This window comes from Zootoca vivipara, chromosome Z (assembly GCF_963506605.1).
Source record: "Zootoca vivipara chromosome Z, rZooViv1.1, whole genome shotgun sequence".
NCBI lineage: Eukaryota > Metazoa > Chordata > Lepidosauria > Squamata > Lacertidae > Zootoca > Zootoca vivipara.
The window spans coordinates 27,209,961-27,229,391 of NC_083294.1; the positions used below are offsets into that span (position 1 = coordinate 27,209,961).

The 19,431-nt window shown below is 43.5% G+C and overlaps 1 protein-coding gene across 1 annotated transcript; it reads left to right on the top strand.

The window, feature by feature from the left end:
- Positions 1-17,312: 17,312 nt before the first annotated feature.
- TENT5D (terminal nucleotidyltransferase 5D) lies at positions 17,313-18,595 on the top strand. Its single transcript, XM_035133668.2, has one exon. The coding sequence runs from the start codon at positions 17,417-17,419 to the stop codon at positions 18,593-18,595; it is 1,179 nt and encodes a 392-aa protein (XP_034989559.1). The 5' UTR covers positions 17,313-17,416.
- The last annotated feature ends 836 nt before the right edge of the window (positions 18,596-19,431 follow it).

A 19,431-nucleotide genomic window follows, 5' to 3' on the forward strand; every position in this document is an offset into this window, starting at 1 on the left:
TTTCCTCTTTTAATTCCCCTCCCAGGGCCAAATCTTTACAAAGTCCGAATTCCAAAAGATTGGTTACTCACAAGTCCGTTTTTATATCTTGGAGGTATCCACCGCTCATCTGCTGCCGGCACGGAGCTGTGCGCCTCAGGGGTAGCGAATGGACCCAAGGCTCCGTCCCGCTCTTGCGCTCACGGCGCTCCACAAAGAGAGCCGCCGGGCCGCGAGCCGGGACTTTGGGGAGCTCAGCTGGGTATCCTACGTCCCCGGAAAGCCCAATCCGGGGGTTCTCAGGGTGGCTGCGGCGCTCCAATAGCCTTCCCCCTCCTCTGTAGCGCTGGGGACTTCGGAGCCCGAAAAATCCCCCGCCGATCAGCAATGGCGGTAAACCGGAAGTCGCCAATAGAAATGAATTTTGAAGCAGATGATCCATATGAATTCAGAGAGGAAGAAGAGGGAGAAGAGGAAGAAGGACTAGGGGAAGGATTACAAGAAGACGCATGCTGTGACTTGACTTTAGGAAAAACTCTGGAAACGACAGAGGAGAACCGCAATCCTGAAGGAGGAGAGAAGACTGCTGATTCAACAGAACTGATTTTTTGAGACAGAAGAGGATGAAGAAGAAACCACTGTTTCACCGGTGGGAGGGGTGGAACAGGAAAGGAAGGAAGAAGAAATCACTGTTCCACCGGTGGGAGGGGTGGAACAGGGAAGGGACTCGACCCAAAAGCCCCCCAAAAGGGGAAAAACAAAAAGGTTGTCACCCCAGTGAGAGAGGGGGAGAAGGAAGCAGTTGGGGGGTCAGAAAGGGAAAGAGATTGAAGATAAAATGTTAGGAATACAGCAGGGGAGGGAAAGGGTCGAGCAAAATTTAGATTGGGACAGAGCAGGAGTGGGGTGAGGAGGAACTGAGACAACTTTTATAGGTGGATAAAACACGGTTTGAACTCTGAATGTATTAAGGAGCTGGCTGAAATCTCTGGAGACATCAATTCCAAGGAAAGGGGGTACATTTAGTTTTGAGGGTGGGAAAAAAGGGGGAAAAGATTTTGAAAATTAATTATGAATATTTTTGGGTAAAAGGATAGAGAATAGTGGGCAATAAAGGTAAAGAGAAGTATGAAGGGTAAATGGTCAAAAAGAAGATGTAAGGGAAGAAAGAAGGTAATCTTAGATTTGGAAACTGCAACAATTAGTGATTAATAAGGAACTCAAGAAGGGGAAATGAGGAAGTCTGAAATATTTAGATTAGAAATTGGAAAATATGATTATGTCTTTTGTCTTTTTATTTTTATTTTGGGTTTTTTCTTTCAATATTTCCTTCACTCTTCTATACAAAATGAACAAGAATTATTTAAGAATAAGGTTATGAAATGGGACACAAGAAGTAATTTTATGATGTCTAGCTAAGATTTGGAAACAGTAAGAGTTAATTATTAATAAGGACTGTAAGAAGGGGAAGTGAAGAAATTTGAAGAAATAAGATGTGACAACATTGTCATTTTTGTTTTTTGTATTTTTGTATTTTTTAAATTTTCTTTTTTATTCTTTTCTTTTTCTCTCTATGTAAAATTCAATAAAAATCATTAAATAAAAAAAACAAAAAAAAACAGCGTTTCTGTGCGCTGCTCTGGTTTGCCAGAAGCGGCTTAGTCATGCTGGCCACATGACCCGGAAAAACTGTCTGCAGACAAACGCCGGCTCCCTCAGCCAGTAAAACCAGATGAGCGCCACAACCCCAGAGTCATCCACAACTGGACCTAATGGTCAGGGGTCCCTTTACCTTTAGCAGTATATTTGCCTATCTGGAATGTCTTCTTATAGTCTCATAATGCCTTGGAGATGGTGTGTGTGCGTGTTTAGAAACTAGACTACTCAGCAAAGGTAAAATGTGCTTTAATTGACCATCCTATTTTATCTCTGGTCCTGCCCACCACTGGCAAATAAAGGTAAAGGTAAAGATACAGCTGACCGTTAGGTCTAGTCACAGACGACTCTGGGGTTGCAGTGCTCATGGCATATGTCTGCAGACAACTTCTGGGTCATGTGGCCAGCATGACTAAGCCGCTTCTGGCAAACCAGAGCAGCGCACGGAAACGCTGTTTACCTTCCCGCCAGAGCGGTACCTATTTATCTACTTGCACTTTGTGCTTTCGAACTGCTAGGTTGGCAGGAGAAGGGACCAAACAACAGGAGCTCATCCTGTTGCGGGGATTCCAATCGCCCACCTTCTGATCGGCAAGCCCTAGGCTAAGTGGTTTACACCACAGCTCCACCTGCGTCCCTCTACTGGCAAGTCCCCCCCCCCAAAAAAAGCTACCCAGAAGGGAATGCAGTCCTCAGAATGAAAAAGGTTCCCCATCCATGATCTACTACTACCGGTAGAAATCGAGGAGAGCTGGTACTCCAAGACTGCCTCATCGACGTGCTTTGTGTCTGAATCCTATTCTCAGAATTTCAGTTTCGACGGGCTAGCTGTGGTTACCCATCTCTCCTCTTTATTGTAACCCACAATAATTATGGCTTGAAAACAGGTGCAGGGGCTTCACGAAGTCCTGCGTCAAGCTAAGCCCTTTCTCGTAGAACTGGGAATCCTTTGAAAGAAAAATCATTGTGCCCCCTCCCCCCTTTAAGGCCGGCAGTTTTTGAAGAAGAAGAAGAAGAAGAAGAAGAAGAAGAAGAAGAAGAAGAAGAAGAAGAAGAAGAAGAAGAAGAAGAAGAAGGAGAAGGAGAAGGAGAAGGAGAAGGAGAAGGAGAAGGAGGAGAAGGAGAAGGAGAAGGAGAAGGAGAAGGAGAAGGAGAAGGAGAAGGAGAAGGGAGGTCTCTGGTGAGAAGGGAAGCCTTGGCCAGGAGTGAAATTAACCGGGCAGAAACTGACAAGCTAACTAACGAGGCGGATCGCAGGGCTTCCCCCTTCCCTGCGGTGAGGGTCGCGGATCCCCCTCCCCTAATCCCCACGGACTCTGTCTGCCGCCTCCCACGGGCACACAGCAAGGAGGAAGACCCATTAGGCAGCCCCACCTCAAACTGTGTGACGCGGAGTTGCCATGACCACTATTTTACGCTACAACGGCTGAGCCAGGGGAGGCAGGCGGAGTGGCACAGGGCGCATTTCAGCACCGCCGTGGCCGCGGACAGCAGCCTCGGCGCCGAGTCTCCGCTCTTCTTTCCCCCCTCCCTCCCCTCCCGTTCCCTGATATCGGGCTTCCCTCCCCCCCTTGGCTCCGAGGGGGACTGGCGGGAGGCGGAGCCCTTGTGGACCTATCTCTCCCCCTGGCGCCCTCACAAGCTCCAGCTGATCCATCCCCGAAGGGAAACGGAGGGAGGACCAAGGGCTGTGAGGGGTGCGCCTTGCCATTCTCTCGCCTGCGGGCTTGAGGGACGCTGAGGGGGAGAGGGGGACCAGGATCTACCGCTTCCACGAGGCCAACTCGGTAAGTGCTTGACCGAGGCAAGAAAGCCGAGAAGCGGAATACACGAAGGGGTTCCTTCATTAAGGTAGCTCTGAGGCATATATTTCTGGAGTCCCCTCTGGCGTTCCAGGTTGTTCGTTGTGATTGCTCGTTTTGTGTTACCAGCATGAATGTGCGTGGCATTCAGAATAACACTAGAGCATAAGGAACCTAGAAACTATACCCTCACATAGGGTCTATCATTTGGACGTAGTTCTGCATAGTTCTATAGAGACGAAGGACAGCGCGTCCGTGCATTCGGTTGTTTTGGGGGCTTGGATGAACCTCCTTGAGGTTTAGCGGTCCAGCAATTGTTTGACTGAGCATATATCACTTTTCCGACTGCTGTAAGACCTTTGGCCGCAGCCCATCAAAGTGTTGGGAGATGCTCAAGTTCCAGTGAGTCGCATTGTTTTCTAGCCGAGTCCCATTGGTTTTCCACTGATTGCAAGGAAGCGTGTGTTAGAAGTGTCTAACTTCTGTTGCTTTGTCCTCGTCCCTCGAAACTGGAAACCTGAGGGATGCTATCTTTGAAAATGGGAATTCCATCCGTAGCATATAGCATAGTAAAGGGAAGAGGGAAGGAGTTGAAGCCGTAGGTTGTACAATTCTTTACTTTGTGTAAAGAATCCCTGGGTTCTGTGTGGTGTCTGAGTTCCCCGGTATCTTTCGGACTTTCTAGAGCGTCCTTAGAAACTATCCAGGGTTGACTTTTTGGATTCAAGAATAGGGGCTGATATATGCTAACTGGTTGTTCTCTGATGTCTGCTTCTTTCTCTTTTAAAAAAAATGTTTTTATTGAAGATTTTCTTGGGTAACGAAAGTACATACAGCGTCTCTGCTTTCAGTTGACAGAGTCCTTTTTGTGGATCATTTATATTTAATGTTAGACACTAATGTTATAGACAGTATGAGATTGGGGGAGAAGAGAGGTTGGGGGAATAGAACGGGGACGAGAGAAGTGCGGGGGGGATAGTAAACTTTCGTTATTTTACATAGTCTATGTGCAAGGTTTTTGTGTCAGCGTCATGTGGGTCGGTTCCCCCCCCCCCATTCATTTAAAGTCTGCTTTTGAGTAAAAATGTTCATGACTATAGAAGGTCTCCAGACTGCAGAACTTCCTAAATACTATTATAGATCCTTTGCAAGATGTGCATGTGGATTAAAGAATCCTTGAGTCATGTATAATTGCTATTAAAGACCATCTGAGCTACAGGGGTGTGCACATGTTGAAGGACTAGGCATGCTGTATAATCTTTAAGCACTCTTTCTTCCTCTTGCTCTCCTGCTTTGGATACTATAGGAGTTTTACATTTTCTGTGGGAACTCTGGATGCTATAGAGGATCTGCCCTTTGCATATTGATTTCATGAATTATGTTCTGAAGTTTTCTACAAGGTTTTTGGAAAGCTATATTGTGTAGGTAAATGTCATTCTCTTAAAGAGTTATACAAAATCCCTGGACGTGCCCTTGCATAAAAAGTTTCTGTCCATGTAGAGCCCTTGAGCTTTATATAAGACCCCAAATTAGGGTTGTCATGTGTCCTCTTTTTCCAGTACATGTCCTCTTTTTCAGGGGTAAAATTTGAGACAAATTGCATTTATTTGCTTTGCATCCTCTTTTTTGATCTTCAAAATATGGCAACCCTACCAAACTAACAACCATTATATTCTCCAGTCCTTCTGGATGCTGTACACTTCTTGAGCTTCATATATAGTCCCTTGGCAAATATATGTTCCCTTTTACTAAATGGCTTCTAAAGCACTATGCTGTACATTCTAAAAATCCATCAACTACCTTTAGTTTAAAAGAAATCTGCATAGTTATAAGTATATAAAATGGTGAGTGCTATGATATTTTTTGTCCCTAGGACTATCTAGGAACCTGTTGAGTTTTGGATTGTGAGACTTCTCAAAATACATTTGGATTCATCAATGGGCTGTAGACTCCTTTTATTGAACCTGCAAAACCACTTTATATATGCAAAGTCAGATCATCTAGTCCAGGGTCCAGGGTCATTTACTATTAGAGAGTCAGTATGGTGTAGTGGTTAGAGTGTTAGATAAAGCCCTGGGAAACGGGGGTACAAATTCCCATTCAGCCATGAAGCTCACTGGGTGATGTTGAGCCAGTCACTGCCTCTCAGCCTAACCCAACTCACAGGGTTCTTGTGTGGATTAAATGAGGAGGGGGAGAACCAGGTACACCACCTTTAGCTCCTTGGAGGAAAAGATAGGATGTAAATGCAATCAATCAATCAATCAATCAATCAATATTCTTGGCAGAAGTTCTTCAATGTCTCTCAGGAAGATGTCTTTCCCAGCCCCTCTACTTGAAACCCTGTCACTGAAATTGAGACTAGTACCTTGCACATACTAAGCATGTGCATTTAGCACTGGTGCTTTTGGCCAAGTTAGGGTTTTAGAACCCCAAAATCTGCTAAGATCCCTGGGTCTCTTTAGGAAAGTATTTCCAAGCTCTGAATAGTTTTGGATGCTAGAGAGATCTGACCAACCCTTTTTCTGCCCTAGAATTTCACTTGTGTTACGTGATACTAGGAAGGCCACTGAATTCTTTTATCACAGGTGTGTGTGTGCATGGGTGCATGCAAGTGTGTAAGCAGTGAAAAACAGGGGCATTTGCTTCTAGAGTTGACAGAATTATCCAACCTTAGGTCTTCAGATGCTGTTGGACTTCAACTCCCATTATCCCATACCATTGATTAAGCTTGCTGGGGATGATAGGAGTTTTAGACCTCTGGGAATCCAAGGTTCAAGAGCACTTTCTATAACATATATTGCCACTATTGTCCTTTAAAGTAGGTTGCCCACCCTTACATTTATTTTCTCTGTAGTGGATGTGTGTGTGTGTGTGTGGTGAAATAAGTAGTTTTATTAGCAGAAGTCAAGGCAGTACATTTGCCTTTCACTTATTCAACTTGCACTGAAAACTCAGATTTCTAGCACTAATTCTTCAATAACTTCCTACTCACAGGGTCAACTTCCCCCTGCCACCCTCTCTCCCATTCTTTTTATTTTATCATAGCCATCCCAATGTGCTTCATTCAGTCCTTTCAAGTTTGTCATGCCAATTCTCCCCATGGTGCTTTGATGACAATAAATTTTCATAAATGAATCATTGGTCAAAATAAATTGGTTCTCTGAGAAGCTGTTAGAAGCTGGAGAGAGATGTTGGAATAATTTTCCCTTACAGCTACAGGTGGGTTGAGGCTGTAGAAACATTTGGCACTGAGGGGCAAACAAGCTAGAGTTTCCGCCTCTAACGTTATTCCATGTTCTTTATTTTTCCCTTCTTCTTATATGACTTGAATTGTCTTTATCTTGTCTCTGTGAAAGCCTACAATGAATCAGCAAGCTGAAAAGAGCAGTCACTTTGATGAATTCATCTGCACTTCTGTTTCTTAACTCTTTATTACTTTACCATAACAGGAGCTATGGTTCAAAACAGCAACATTGGCTCTAAACAGCAGTATTTATTTTTGTTGCATTTCCCAGCCAGTTAGAAAGCAAACACAGCTTACACTGAACTCAGATGCAGAATTTGCTTTGCAAGCTTCAGAAGGGGATTCTGCTTTATAACTTGTGTCATAATGCAAAAACAAGAAAGTACTTCTGAACACACAAACAGTGAGTGAATTGCCACATCCTAGCCAATGCAGACTGCAATTGCTTTTCCACCTGAAGCAACAGTATTAAAATGAAGCCCACTAATTTTCACCTCCATCTGACTCCACACTAGACCAGAGTAGAGAAATTCAGACCCAGGCCTCTCTGTCTGACCCTTGATATGTTTTCTAGGTCCTATCTGCTATCCACCCTCCCACCCAGCCTCCCAACCTTGACTGAGTGTTTCTGTCTGGCTCGAATACATCTTAGAACTCTGATAACTTCTGCTTGCCCAGACAGAGAAGATAGCATGTGTAGAAACCAGTCCATTGTACAAAGCTAAGACGGACATTCATCCCACTGTCCACTTTTGTCCTTCACCCTGCCCACCACAGCAAGTGAACCCCAGAAGGTTGCCTTAGAAGGAAATGCAGTTCTTTGGGTGAAAAAGATTCCCCACTCTTGTTTTAGAATCTGAAATTCATGGTCCTGAACTTGAAGGTGGGCTATATGTGAAAATGGTGGCTATTCATACATAGCAGGAGTAGGAAACTGAGTGTGGCTGGCTGGTGGGCTGGATCTTGACCTCCCTTCAAACTCTGCATGGCATTCTGGCAGGGAGATAAGGCCACCCACCTGTCAATCTGCTGAAATCACCAAGACATGAAGATAAATATTTTCTTAGCCTGTGCAGAAAGCTTAGCCTCTATGAAAGCTATGTTTAAATATTTGAAGGGCTGTGCATAGGCCCACAGTCCACCCTATGGCCCAAATCTGCACCCCCTGTTTCCCAGGTAGGGATGTTAAATAAAAGACAAGACCAAGGAGTATAAAGTAAGGCACCTAGTAGGCTCCCTAGTTTATTCTACTGCAGCAAGTCAGCACCCATAGAACAATTTTGAATGGAACTGCCCCAAACAAGGAGACTTCATACATTGGCACAATATACATTTTCTGTCACAGAGTTAAGTAAAGTTGCCATAAAGTTGTTGAGCTATTTTAAAGGATATTCGGGGGAAAGCCCACTTACAACACATATGAGTTGACATATGTCCAGATTTAAGCAATTCTCACCCGGACACTGTTTCCAATGGCAAAATCCCACCAATTTCAGGGAAATTCTGGACTTCTGGCTTTGTTAGAGTCTCATGCAAGGATCCTCCTCTTTATACAGGCACTTGGTTTTCTGGAACATATATATTGGGGTGATTCTGCTTTGTGAAACAAGTTTAACAGGTGCTGAGGGTGTCTTTTGATACCTTCTACCTAAGGGCATGCAAATCCTGCCAGAGGAATTCTGCTTTGTAGTTTGATTTCTGAATCTTAAGCCAGCTCCTTCTACAGAAAGCCCTGATTCCATTGATTTCACATCCTTTGCTCAACATGTTCAGCTTCTTCTTGCTGACAGTTAATGACCCTGGATAGATTGACACAAGAAAGTTTTACACCTGTTTGCACTGCTTTGCATTTTCTGGTCTTATTACAGCCACATAAAATTAGTTACATGCAAGCAATGTTGCCATCAGGGTAGGACTTCAGAGCAGAATGAGCAGGGCAGCCCTTAAACACAGCAGGACCAACTTTCTACATTTTCAAGTAACTGAAAGAGAGCATATTGCCACCTAAAGGATACATCTCAATACAATTAAGTCTACAGTCTAAAGTTACCTAACTGCACCACTGTCTGCTGGTGTTGCTTCAAAGTCTGCTTCAGTTGCATTAGGAAAGAGGATAACTGCTAGAACCGAAAAATCACAATGCTGCTACTTTTTCCTATGGCCAGAATGGATTGAAATGTCACTGCTGACGTTATTACCATGCTGCTGAAAGACGAGGAGAGAATGATGGATGGGGCCAAAGTGAGGAGCTTTGCTTCAATATGCATTGCAAGCCTTTCCCACCTGTAGCATAAATAAGATTTGCTGAATGCCATTGCCAGTTGCTCCTGCATGAAGGTGTGGCTCAGCTTTCTTAATGACCATGCTAAATCACTGCAAAGCTTAAATGTGAAACTCCCATCTTCCAGGCACCTGTTAGGACTTATTCACAAGACCGCGTCAGCACAATGTGGCTGTTAATAACCACTATACACAGACATCCCCTTCAAGTGTCCTGATTTTCCCAGGACATCCCCAGAATTACAGAAGCCATCCCAGCTTCTGATTTGATCCTGGAATGCCCCATTTTGCCCCTCTAGTGTTGCTGCCACCAAGCTCAGGGAGGATGATGAGCTGCTGCTAGCAGTTGATGCTGACACTTGCAGTGCTGCTGCTCTCTCACGCAGGTCAGCTGGTTCATGTGAGAGTATGGCACCAAAAGACACGTGCTCTGATTTTCATCAGAGGAATGTTGGAGGGTGTGCCTGGAGGTTACAACAGAGGCAGCTGGTATGATATGGCTTTAGATGTTTAGTGCAGATGGGGCCAAGCTTAAGTCGTTTCCCCACCATAACATTTAACACACACTTCAAGTGCATGGCTTCCTCCAAAGAATCCTGGGGGCTGTGGTTTACCCCCAGGCACTTGTGTTTGACAAATCACTGGTCTCACCTATGTCTTTGAAGGGCAATGTCATGAATGCAAGGTTAGAAACTTGTCCATAACTTAGCACAGCAGGTTGACTACTCAGGTTTCAAAAAGCCATGTTAGTGTTTGTTCTTAACCCACAGCATTTCATTGGGAGGTTCACGCTTTCATCGGTGACAAGATGTGCATTTCATATTTTTGCCAAAGGATCAAGTGATTCATCACATCGACTCTTCGGCAGTGCATACTTGGCAAAAATCCAGCTATCGTAAGTTTGAATCTGTTTATTTCTCTGCTAAGGAAGTTAAGCTTTTGCAATAGGAGGTAGAAAATATATATGGAAGCCCAATTGTAAGTTAGATAATAGTGTGCAAAGTTTCTGGGTTTCATCAGGGAGAAATGTTCAAGCATATTTTTCTACCCCAAGCTAATCCCACCTTCTTTCTGTCTTTTGGGGCAGAGGACACAACTGAACAAAGCTCATCAGCCAACAGGTGTCTCAATAGGAGCTTGATAAATTTGATTCCCCCCCAGCTAGCAAAACTGGAGGGGTGTCAGGTTGGAAATACCTTTTACTTTTCAGAGCATGATCTGTGCAAAGTAAAAGGCCACCAAATATTTGGAGTGGGGAGAGCTGGAAATGGTGTGTGTTTGTGGGTGTGTGCATATGCATGTGTATATGTGTGTGTGAGGGGTGCATGGGTGTATGTGGTCTGAAAGTACAGTATAGTGTATGTATGAATACATTGGTTAGTTACTCCCACTGCTGGAATATGGCCCTTAGAGAGGTGGGTGACTAGCAATGTGCTCCTTGGGCTTAAAAACAATAGCCAGTCCTGTTCTACACAATGCACTCAAGCACAATAGGACTTTGTATTATATGAATGTCATTACCAGGTACTAGGAAGGTGGGTTGGGGGGTTGGGGAGAACATGGCCTCTGTTGTAGAGATCATTGAATGCTAAAAAAAATTGGCCTATTTTTATTTATTTAAAAAGAGCAGTTACCTAGTCCTCAAAAGCCCTTTTCTGATTATTGAAATATGGGAATACTCAACATAGAATCATAGAATTGAAGAGTTGGAAGGTACTCAATGGGTCACCTAGTACAACACCACCACACCACACCACCACACCTGCAATGCAGGAATCACAGCTGACATATGGCCATCCAACTTCTCCTTAAAAACCTCCAAGGAAGGAGAGTCCACCACCTTGTGAAGAGGTCTATTCCACTGTTGAACAGCTCTTACCACCAGAAAGTTATTCCTCACATTTAGCTGGAATTGCCTTCCTTGTATTTTGAATCCATTGGTTTGGGTCCTACCCTCTGGAGCATCAGAATGCAGACTAATATCATAAAGAAAAACACATGGAACAGGAGTGAGGATACACTTGTTGTCTCCACTCCTGATCTCTACGCATTGACCATTCCATTGTGCATAGAGCCTGAGGAAGTGGGAGGTGCAATTTGATGCTCTCTAAGTTTCCCCATTTGGGGATGAACAGCTGCACTTATTTAATCTGCACATGTGTAGACTCCATTCAGAAATAAGCAATATGTGGAAGTCAGGACAGGAGTCAGAATAGCAAGGGCAATTCTGCTCTCCCTCCATGTCAACTATGTATTTTGGAAAGTTGTTTGATCACCCTGCATTTGGACACCTCTTAAGATATTATAGCTAATTTTTTCATGGTGGTCCCTGAGCTCAAGGAGTAAATTTATATTTGGACAGAACTGGATGCCATTTTAAATCAAGATGGTGGGCTGAGCCTATCAAAGCATCAGTGATTTCAACCACTGGTTTTGAAACTGAAGTGCGTTTTTATGTTGTTGTTCCTTATACTTCCCAAACAACAGCAGATATGAGGCTGTTAGGAATAAATATTCCCTGATTTCAACTGTGTTCAGAATCAGAAACAGTATGGACAAATTCTGTCCAGTGCTTAGCTATGTTTTTATGAGCAGTCACGTTTTGTAGATATTGATGTTTTAGTTTGGTCAGGTCTGGCCATCACCATGTAACTTGATGGCTTGGTGCTATTTGCTCCACATTTCTTTTGAAGTGGGTGGGAAGTGCTTGTTTACCCAGAAGTAAGTGCTGCTGAGTTCAATGCAACTCTTAAATATGACTGCTTAATATACTAAACAAAGCTTAGTATTAATGTTTTCCATTAGTATTGTTCAAAACTGGTTTGTGTGGGAGACGCTGTAATATTTAAGGCAACTTAAATGCATTAACCGCATTAAAGGCTACAAAATTACAGTTAAATAAAAATGTACTGACTGGAGAAGTTATCTCATACCAGATCCATCCCACCAAGTACTGTCTATCCCAAGTGGCAGTGGCAATGCAAGTTTTCCAAGGGCAGAGGTCCTTTCCATCACTTACTGCATCACCAACTACCAGATCTACTAACCTGGAGAAGCCTGGGAACTTCTGCAGGTAAAAGATGTGCTCTATCTATCACACAGGTATGGCCCTGGTTGCAATTAGAATAGTATATAAAAATCCAGAAGAAAAGCGAGTTAAATACCATCAAAATATTTGCCAATGTAAACCAGCTTTAACCTGGCACCTAAACAATGCTAATGGTGGCGCCTGGTGAATGTATTTTGGGAGTGGCATTCCATCATCAAGGAATTGCAAGAGAGGACCTTGCTCCTGGTAAATGTCCATGTGATTCTAGCCACAGCTCAGGGGTACAGAATATTTTTCAGCCAGAGAGCTGCAGTCCCTTCTGGGCAACCTTCTGAGGGCCACATGCCAGTGGTGAGTGGGGAAAAGCAATGAATTTACCGTACATTTTTCCCTTTATATGGTAGGCTAGCTTCTACACTACCATACAACCCTCTCTATCTGCCACCAAGGAGCATTATCTGGGTTCAGGGACACATTCAAGCCAGGCAACAAACACTCAAGAAGGACAGGGCGGATGAAGGGTGTAGCCTGGGGAAAGGACCAGACAGAGAGCCCTAGAAGGCTGCATTTGGCCCCTGGGGCCCAAGGTTCTCCACCCGTGCCATAGATGAAGCTATAACCAGGACTTGGTCTTTTAACCACAGCTACCTAGTGGCCTTCTGCTCAGGCTAACAACCTGGCTAATGCTTCTTTCAGATGGTAGAAAATCAATATTGCATATTTTCCCAAGACCATTGGCTTCCAAGCAGCTGACTCTTTCTCTCTCTTCCTCCTGCCCCCATCAGGTAGGTTAGGGGCATATGGTTTTTGGTTACTATGAGTCTTGTAAGAGATATAGGATGGTAATGGCATGGAAAGCTTGCAGCAGCAGTCCATGTACTACCATGAGATAAGAGAGTAAACAAACAACCATAGTACATATGTTGAAATTAGCTTAATGGAGCATGTCTTCAAAGCCCATGATTAAAAAAGATTGGCTCTAGCCTGCTTCCATTTCTTACTCCCTGGCTCATGTGATGTGGTGAGGGCCAAGGGTATTTTCGTGCAAAGTTCGGCACATGGCAATGTGTTCACATGCCCCACTTCTACAAGGTAAACTGCCAGGGAGCATTTGAGGCACCACATTGAGAGTGATGCAGGTAGAACCGGTGGGTGGCACCCCTGTGGCATTGTCAAAACTTAAATTTGTTAGGTTCATTATAGAATCATGTGTCCTGGCATGAATTAGAGGCAGTAAACTCTGGTCCATGGGTAAATGTGGCCCTGCATCATGCAGAAAGTAGATTTGAATTCACCTCTCAACAGCTGACGGGTGGTGAGTTAAAATGTGCTAGATAAGCTGTGCATCTGAGTTCCCCAGGCAGAACTTGATTGCACAACTGTATCCCTGAAGAAAGCAGTACTTTGCATCATAGCTGCCAAGTTATCCCTTTTTTAAAGGGAAATTCCATTATGCTGAATAGGCTTCCTTGCGAGAAAAGGGAAAACTTGGCAGCTATGCTTTGCATGGGATTGGCAAAGCCCTTGCACTGTCATTTCCAAGTGCTTGAAAACTGCTGCACAAGGTACTTTGGCAGGTGGGAAGGGCAACCCACCTGCCAGTCACTGCCCACTGTCAAAGCTGGCCTGTAGAGGTGGGATTGGAGATTCCCTGGCAAATCCTGAAATGTGTGTAATCATTTAGGAGCATTTGTATGCTACTTCATGGCAGCTCACAATGCCCACTCTTTAGAAGCATCTCTTGATGCAATGCTTGAAGCTGCCTAGAATGATTCATATGAATCATAATGAGCCCAAATCTTTCTTGCAATCATAGACACAATTGCCTAAGAGTATTTGAGCACATCATGATTCATATGGTGCATTCCAGGTATCTTCAGTCATTACATCAAGAGGCATTTAACATATTCCAGAGGACTCTTCCAAATAGCAAAGTGGATAATTTTCTTAAATTTGTATTTATTTTATTTTTAATTGCTCAGATTTGTTGGGGATATTTTAGCTTGAGGATTCTGGAATCATAATATTCTTAAATGACTAGGAAAGCTAGGGACAATGTGGCCCTAAATGTTCTTACTCAGCAGTAAATCTTATTGAGCATAGTAACTTTATTTCTCAAATCCACTTCAGAGTGCAACCTAATTTTTGTCTCTTGCATTGAACCTAGTGGAGGCTGGTTCATTAGACTGAATGAGGGATTACCCCACTAGCTCCAAAACACCCTCAGCCTACTGCATCTGCCTGCTTTCTTGCCCACTGGTTATCAGCCTATAGTCTCGTGCTGCTGTTATAGAACATGGTAGAGAGGAGAATAGGCTATGTCATTGGCTCTGGCTCCTCCTACTGTTGAGCCCCACTGCCTTGAGGCCTACCACCAGCCCCAATGGCCATTAGTCACCACTGATTGGACTACTAGATGTTTCAAATTCACCTGAGCATCTCTACATCTCTCCAAATTTAGGTTACACCCATAACATTTAGAATTATAAATATTGGTTGGAAAATAAAGAAAGAAAGTGTCAGTGTGGGTTTCAGTAGGCAGGGAGAGAGAATACCCTTAATTTCTGTTGGCACAAAACCAATGTTTTCTAGAGCTAGCCGGCTAGTTTGCCAGGTGCCTGCACTGTCTAACTTGCAAGGCAGCCTGAAGATTGCATCTCTGCCGGCCTAACACTTCATGCCATGCACCATTATATTGGGTTTCCATGGCAGCAAAATTCCTTTTCCAGGTGTCTCTTTCTATATGTCGTCTCCACTCTTCCTCATCTCTGTTTTCTTGCCAGAGACGAGCCAGTCTGAGGCACAACTTAATTTCAGAAACAAAGTCTTGAAGTAGGTGCCTAAATTATTTAATTTAGAAGAAGAATATAAAGATGAAAATGTGGGGCAGGAAGAAATAATTTTTCATGTGCAAGGAAACCTATTTGATACAATTAGGGATACGTCCTAGGGGAGAAAAGGACAGCCAAATAGAGTCAGCTGATGCCTTCCTAACTCTTCCTGTTCCTCCACCCATGGAGATGCTCTGTGTTCTCTATAGTAGCAAGCGCCTTTGAATCCACTTCACTCCACCCCCAAAGAGTAATTGCTGATTCACATCACCCTGAAAAAGGCTACTATGCAAGCTGCAAGGTATCTGAGCTTGGGTGTGCTATGAAATAACTGTAGGTTGTGTTCAATGCTAATCCTACTCAGGATAGACACATTGAAATCAATGTTCATGGCTAACTTCAGCTCATTAATTTCAGCAGGTCTATTGAAGAAGTTCAGTGGGTCCACCCTCAGCAGAACTTAGTTGGTTATAACCCAATGTCATTGTATCTTTGTATGAGTTTGTCTCTTTCCCCCCACCATGCAGGGTATTTCTTCACTGCTCCACTACAAAGACATCTGAGTCAGACACAGTTCTCTAAGGCTTTAGATTGTATTGAGATGCCTCACCATAATCTCCTATTCAAAAAACACCACAATAAAATAATTTTAAGTTACTTGATAAATATGTGCACTGAGGGAAGAAGGCTGCAGCTCATAGAACGCTGGTCTTTGGGGGCAAATAGGGTACTGCTATATCAACCTTAGTATGTCCTCTGCCAACCTCCACCTGCCTGACTTCTTTCTTACAACAACTGAGGTGATAGTCCCTTCCTGTAAACTTTCTCCTTCTGCAGCTCAGTGTTGCTCCTTGTAAAACTAAGCAGGGAAGAGGATGAGGACAAAACTAGAATTAGTGGGCTCCACCTATCATTGGCTCTGGCTCTTGTTCATCTCCTGTTGGCCTCCCTTTCTTATGCCCTACCAGTCCCAACAGGAATCAAACACCACTGCCCTCACTCAGTGGTAGATCACATGCTTTGCATGCAGAGAGACCTGTGTTAGGTCCCAGACAGTTCCAGTTAATCAGATTACCAGGTAGTGTCAGGAGATACTTACTTCTGCCTAAGGCACTAGAGAGTTGCTGCCCTTCAGAGCTGGCACTACTGGGCTGGATGGTCAAATAGTCTCACATAGTATTAGGCACCTAATTACTCACTTAAAACTCCGTTTTAGGTATCTACTGGTATGTACAAGATACTAGAAAAAGCCAAATTGGCATTACTGTTCATTGTCATCTCCCTCTCCACCCTGCCTCCCACTCCCCAATCAATAATCAGGTGTTCATGAAAATATAAAGAAAGGCACATTTATTTTCCACTTTGAATAAGAGTGCTCTAAGCCACATTTATTTCTTATTCTTTGAGGGGAAACTGGGCCAATCTTTTTTAAGAAAAGAAAAGAAATAAAAACATAACACAGACAATTTATTGGATCAAGAGCACAAAGATTACAGATCCACAATATCAAGATGATTCCTTGAATGTAAATAATCAATGCTACAGACATTACAGAACTTTTGTTATTATTTTTAAATATACTTGCATATTTGCCATATTTGGTTATGTACCTAATTACTGTAATTTCCTCTAATTGCACAGTACTGTAATTTCCATTAATTACATTCATAGTGTACATACTTAAAATCACAACACTGTGGTACTTAATTTTACAACAGCCCATAATAAACCTCCAGGAAAACAATGTCTTCCCAATGTTGTGTTGGAAGCATTAGAAACCTGACATTCTTTTGGATTTTCCCCCTTGATACACACACTTTTTGATGGCTGAGATAGATAGATAGATCTACCCACCTACCTATCTACTGTAGTAAAATAATAATAATACAAGCTCCTAATACTAGCCATGATGGTTATGTTGTATCTCCACTGTTGGTATGCCTGTCTATGCCCTTTGCTGGGAATCACAAGTTGGCAGAGTGCTGCAGCATTCAGATCTTGCTTTTGAGCTTCCCATAGATTTGGTTGGCCAGTGTGAGGATGGGTTGCTGTACTAGGTGAACCATTGGTCTGATCCAGGAGGGCTCTTGTTATGTTTTCCCCCATGCAACCATTGTATATTTATGAGTGAATAGTAGGATTTTGTCCACTGTTGGTACCTCTGTGAACTGCATGTTTAGTGATAGCTTTAAAAGGACAACCTTATCAGGATTCCCAACTCGGTAGAGAGAGGAGTCCTACACAACTACTAGTCACACACACACACACACACACACACACACACACACACACACGTTCCTAAGTAATACCAGACACATAGTGAGCAGTAATTTGGGCATCAAGGTTTATGGCTATTAGGCATGATTCTATCGCCGCTCTTCCAATGTAACTACTGAATACAATCTAGCCAATTAGATTGTGGGGGTAAGAATTCCTTCCAAACCCCAGGTGGGGCAATCAATCAGTTCCTGTGCTATTTGTCATGTTACTGAAGTGCTTGATCTGTCAGTGTTTTTTAAGATGTCCCTGACTTTTTCCTTTGTGTTTTCCTCTCAGTTTACCAGCTGATTTCATGATGACTGAGGATTTAGATCCAAGATTCAGTTTTCTCACTTGGGAACAGATTAAAATACTGGATCAAGTGCTAAGTGAGGTGATCCCCATTCATGGCAGAGGGAATTTCCCAACGTTGGAGGTGAAGCCAAAATACATCATTTGTGCTGTCAAGGAGCAGCTGATCAAAAATCAGATCGTTGTCCAAGACATACGCCTGAATGGCTCCACAGCAAGCCACATCCTTGCAAAACAAAATGGTCCCAGCTACAAGGACCTGGATATCATTTTTTCTGCTGAGCTTACAAATGAGCATCAATTTCAGGTTGTGAAGGAGTCTGTCCTTAATTGCATCTTAGACTTCTTACCAAAAGGTGTCAACAAAGAAAAGATCACAGCAAAGACAATGAAGGATGCCTATGTGCAGAAGATGGTGAAAGTATCTACAGATTATGATCGTTGGAGTCTTATCTCCTTGACAAACAACAGTGGGAAGAATGTTGAGCTTAAATTTGTCAACTCTCTCCGACGGCAGTTTGAGTTCAGTGTTGATTCCTTTCAGATAATCCTCAACCCTGTGTTAGATGTCTATAGCAAGGCAGATGGTGAGCTGTCAGAAGATTCTAATTTGTCCATCATTGCTGAAAGCATGTATGGAGACTTTGATGAGGCCATGGAGCACCTGAAGTACAAATTGATTGCCACAAAAAACCCCGAAGAGATCCGTGGTGGAGGCCTTTTGAAATATAGCAACCTCCTGGTTCGGGATTTTAAGCCAGCAAATGAGGCAGAAATTAAATCACTGGAACGTTACATGTGTTCTAGATTCTTCATTGATTTCCCTGATGTAACAGAGCAGCAGCGGAAGATTGAGTCATACTTGCGCAATCACTTCATTGGGGAAGGGAAGAGCAAGTATGACTACCTGATGACTCTGCGTGGGATCGTGGACGAGAGCACCGTCTGCCTTATGGGACACGAACGAAGGCAGACGCTGAACATGATTACCATCCTGGCTCTCAAAGTGCTTGGAGAGCAGAATATAATTCCCAATGCAGCCAATGTAACATGCTACTATCAACCTGCTCCCTACATCAGTGACAGGAACTTCAGCAATTACTATATTGCTCCTAGACAGCCACCCATTATCTACCAGCCCTATTCCTTTCACATTCCCATGCAGAGTGGCATGGTGTAGCCAACCACAAAACCTCACTGCCTTACATCATTGAACAACCTTTCCCTAGCGCCCATTCCCCTGAGGGCTCTTCAAAATAAAGCCCATGTTAAAGCAAATTTTCCTATCACTTTTGATTTTCAGGACATCTTTTTTGGGGTGAGTCTGTGCATGTTGCCAAGCATTGGCCTGCTTATAAAATATTGTCCTACATATTGAATGAACTGTGTGCTGGAGTTTGTGTGAGATTCTCAGCAAGTTTCCTAAAACAGTTGATGTGCACCCTCACGTTTCTCTCTGTTTTGCAGCAATTTGGCCAGACCACCAATGTTGCCAACCAAGCAATAGTGTCTTACAAATGGCACAAGCACTGAGAATAATGTTGTGTGCCTGGACCGAAATGCAAAAGTTTGTGAGTTTGGCTACAGCGTCACGTCTACACTCCTGCCTTTTGTTACAGTGCTGTGTTGCTACTAAGAGACTAAGAGGCAAAACCACAAGACATAGAAATGGAGATTGGAATATATTATCCACTTTTGTGACAGTGCGAAGCTTCTGGAGAAAGTTGGCAGTGTCCAGTCTAAACAAGCAGAGATAGGCATGAAAACAAGACCTTGGGCAACTCCAATGAACACTACTGACATTAAGCATTCTCCATTTAACGGAGCTACAGAAGTTGTTGCCTCTGCAGGGAGCACAGCCAACAGAAGTCTTATGCAGGCTGAACAGACCTGAGATATAGTAGCTCCATTGTCATGGAGGTGCAGGCTTGGTGTTTAAGGGGTCCTTGACTTGTTTCCTAGTTTTTGGCTCCAGTATGACTGGGGAGATAGCAATACCGCAGGATGACAGAGCTG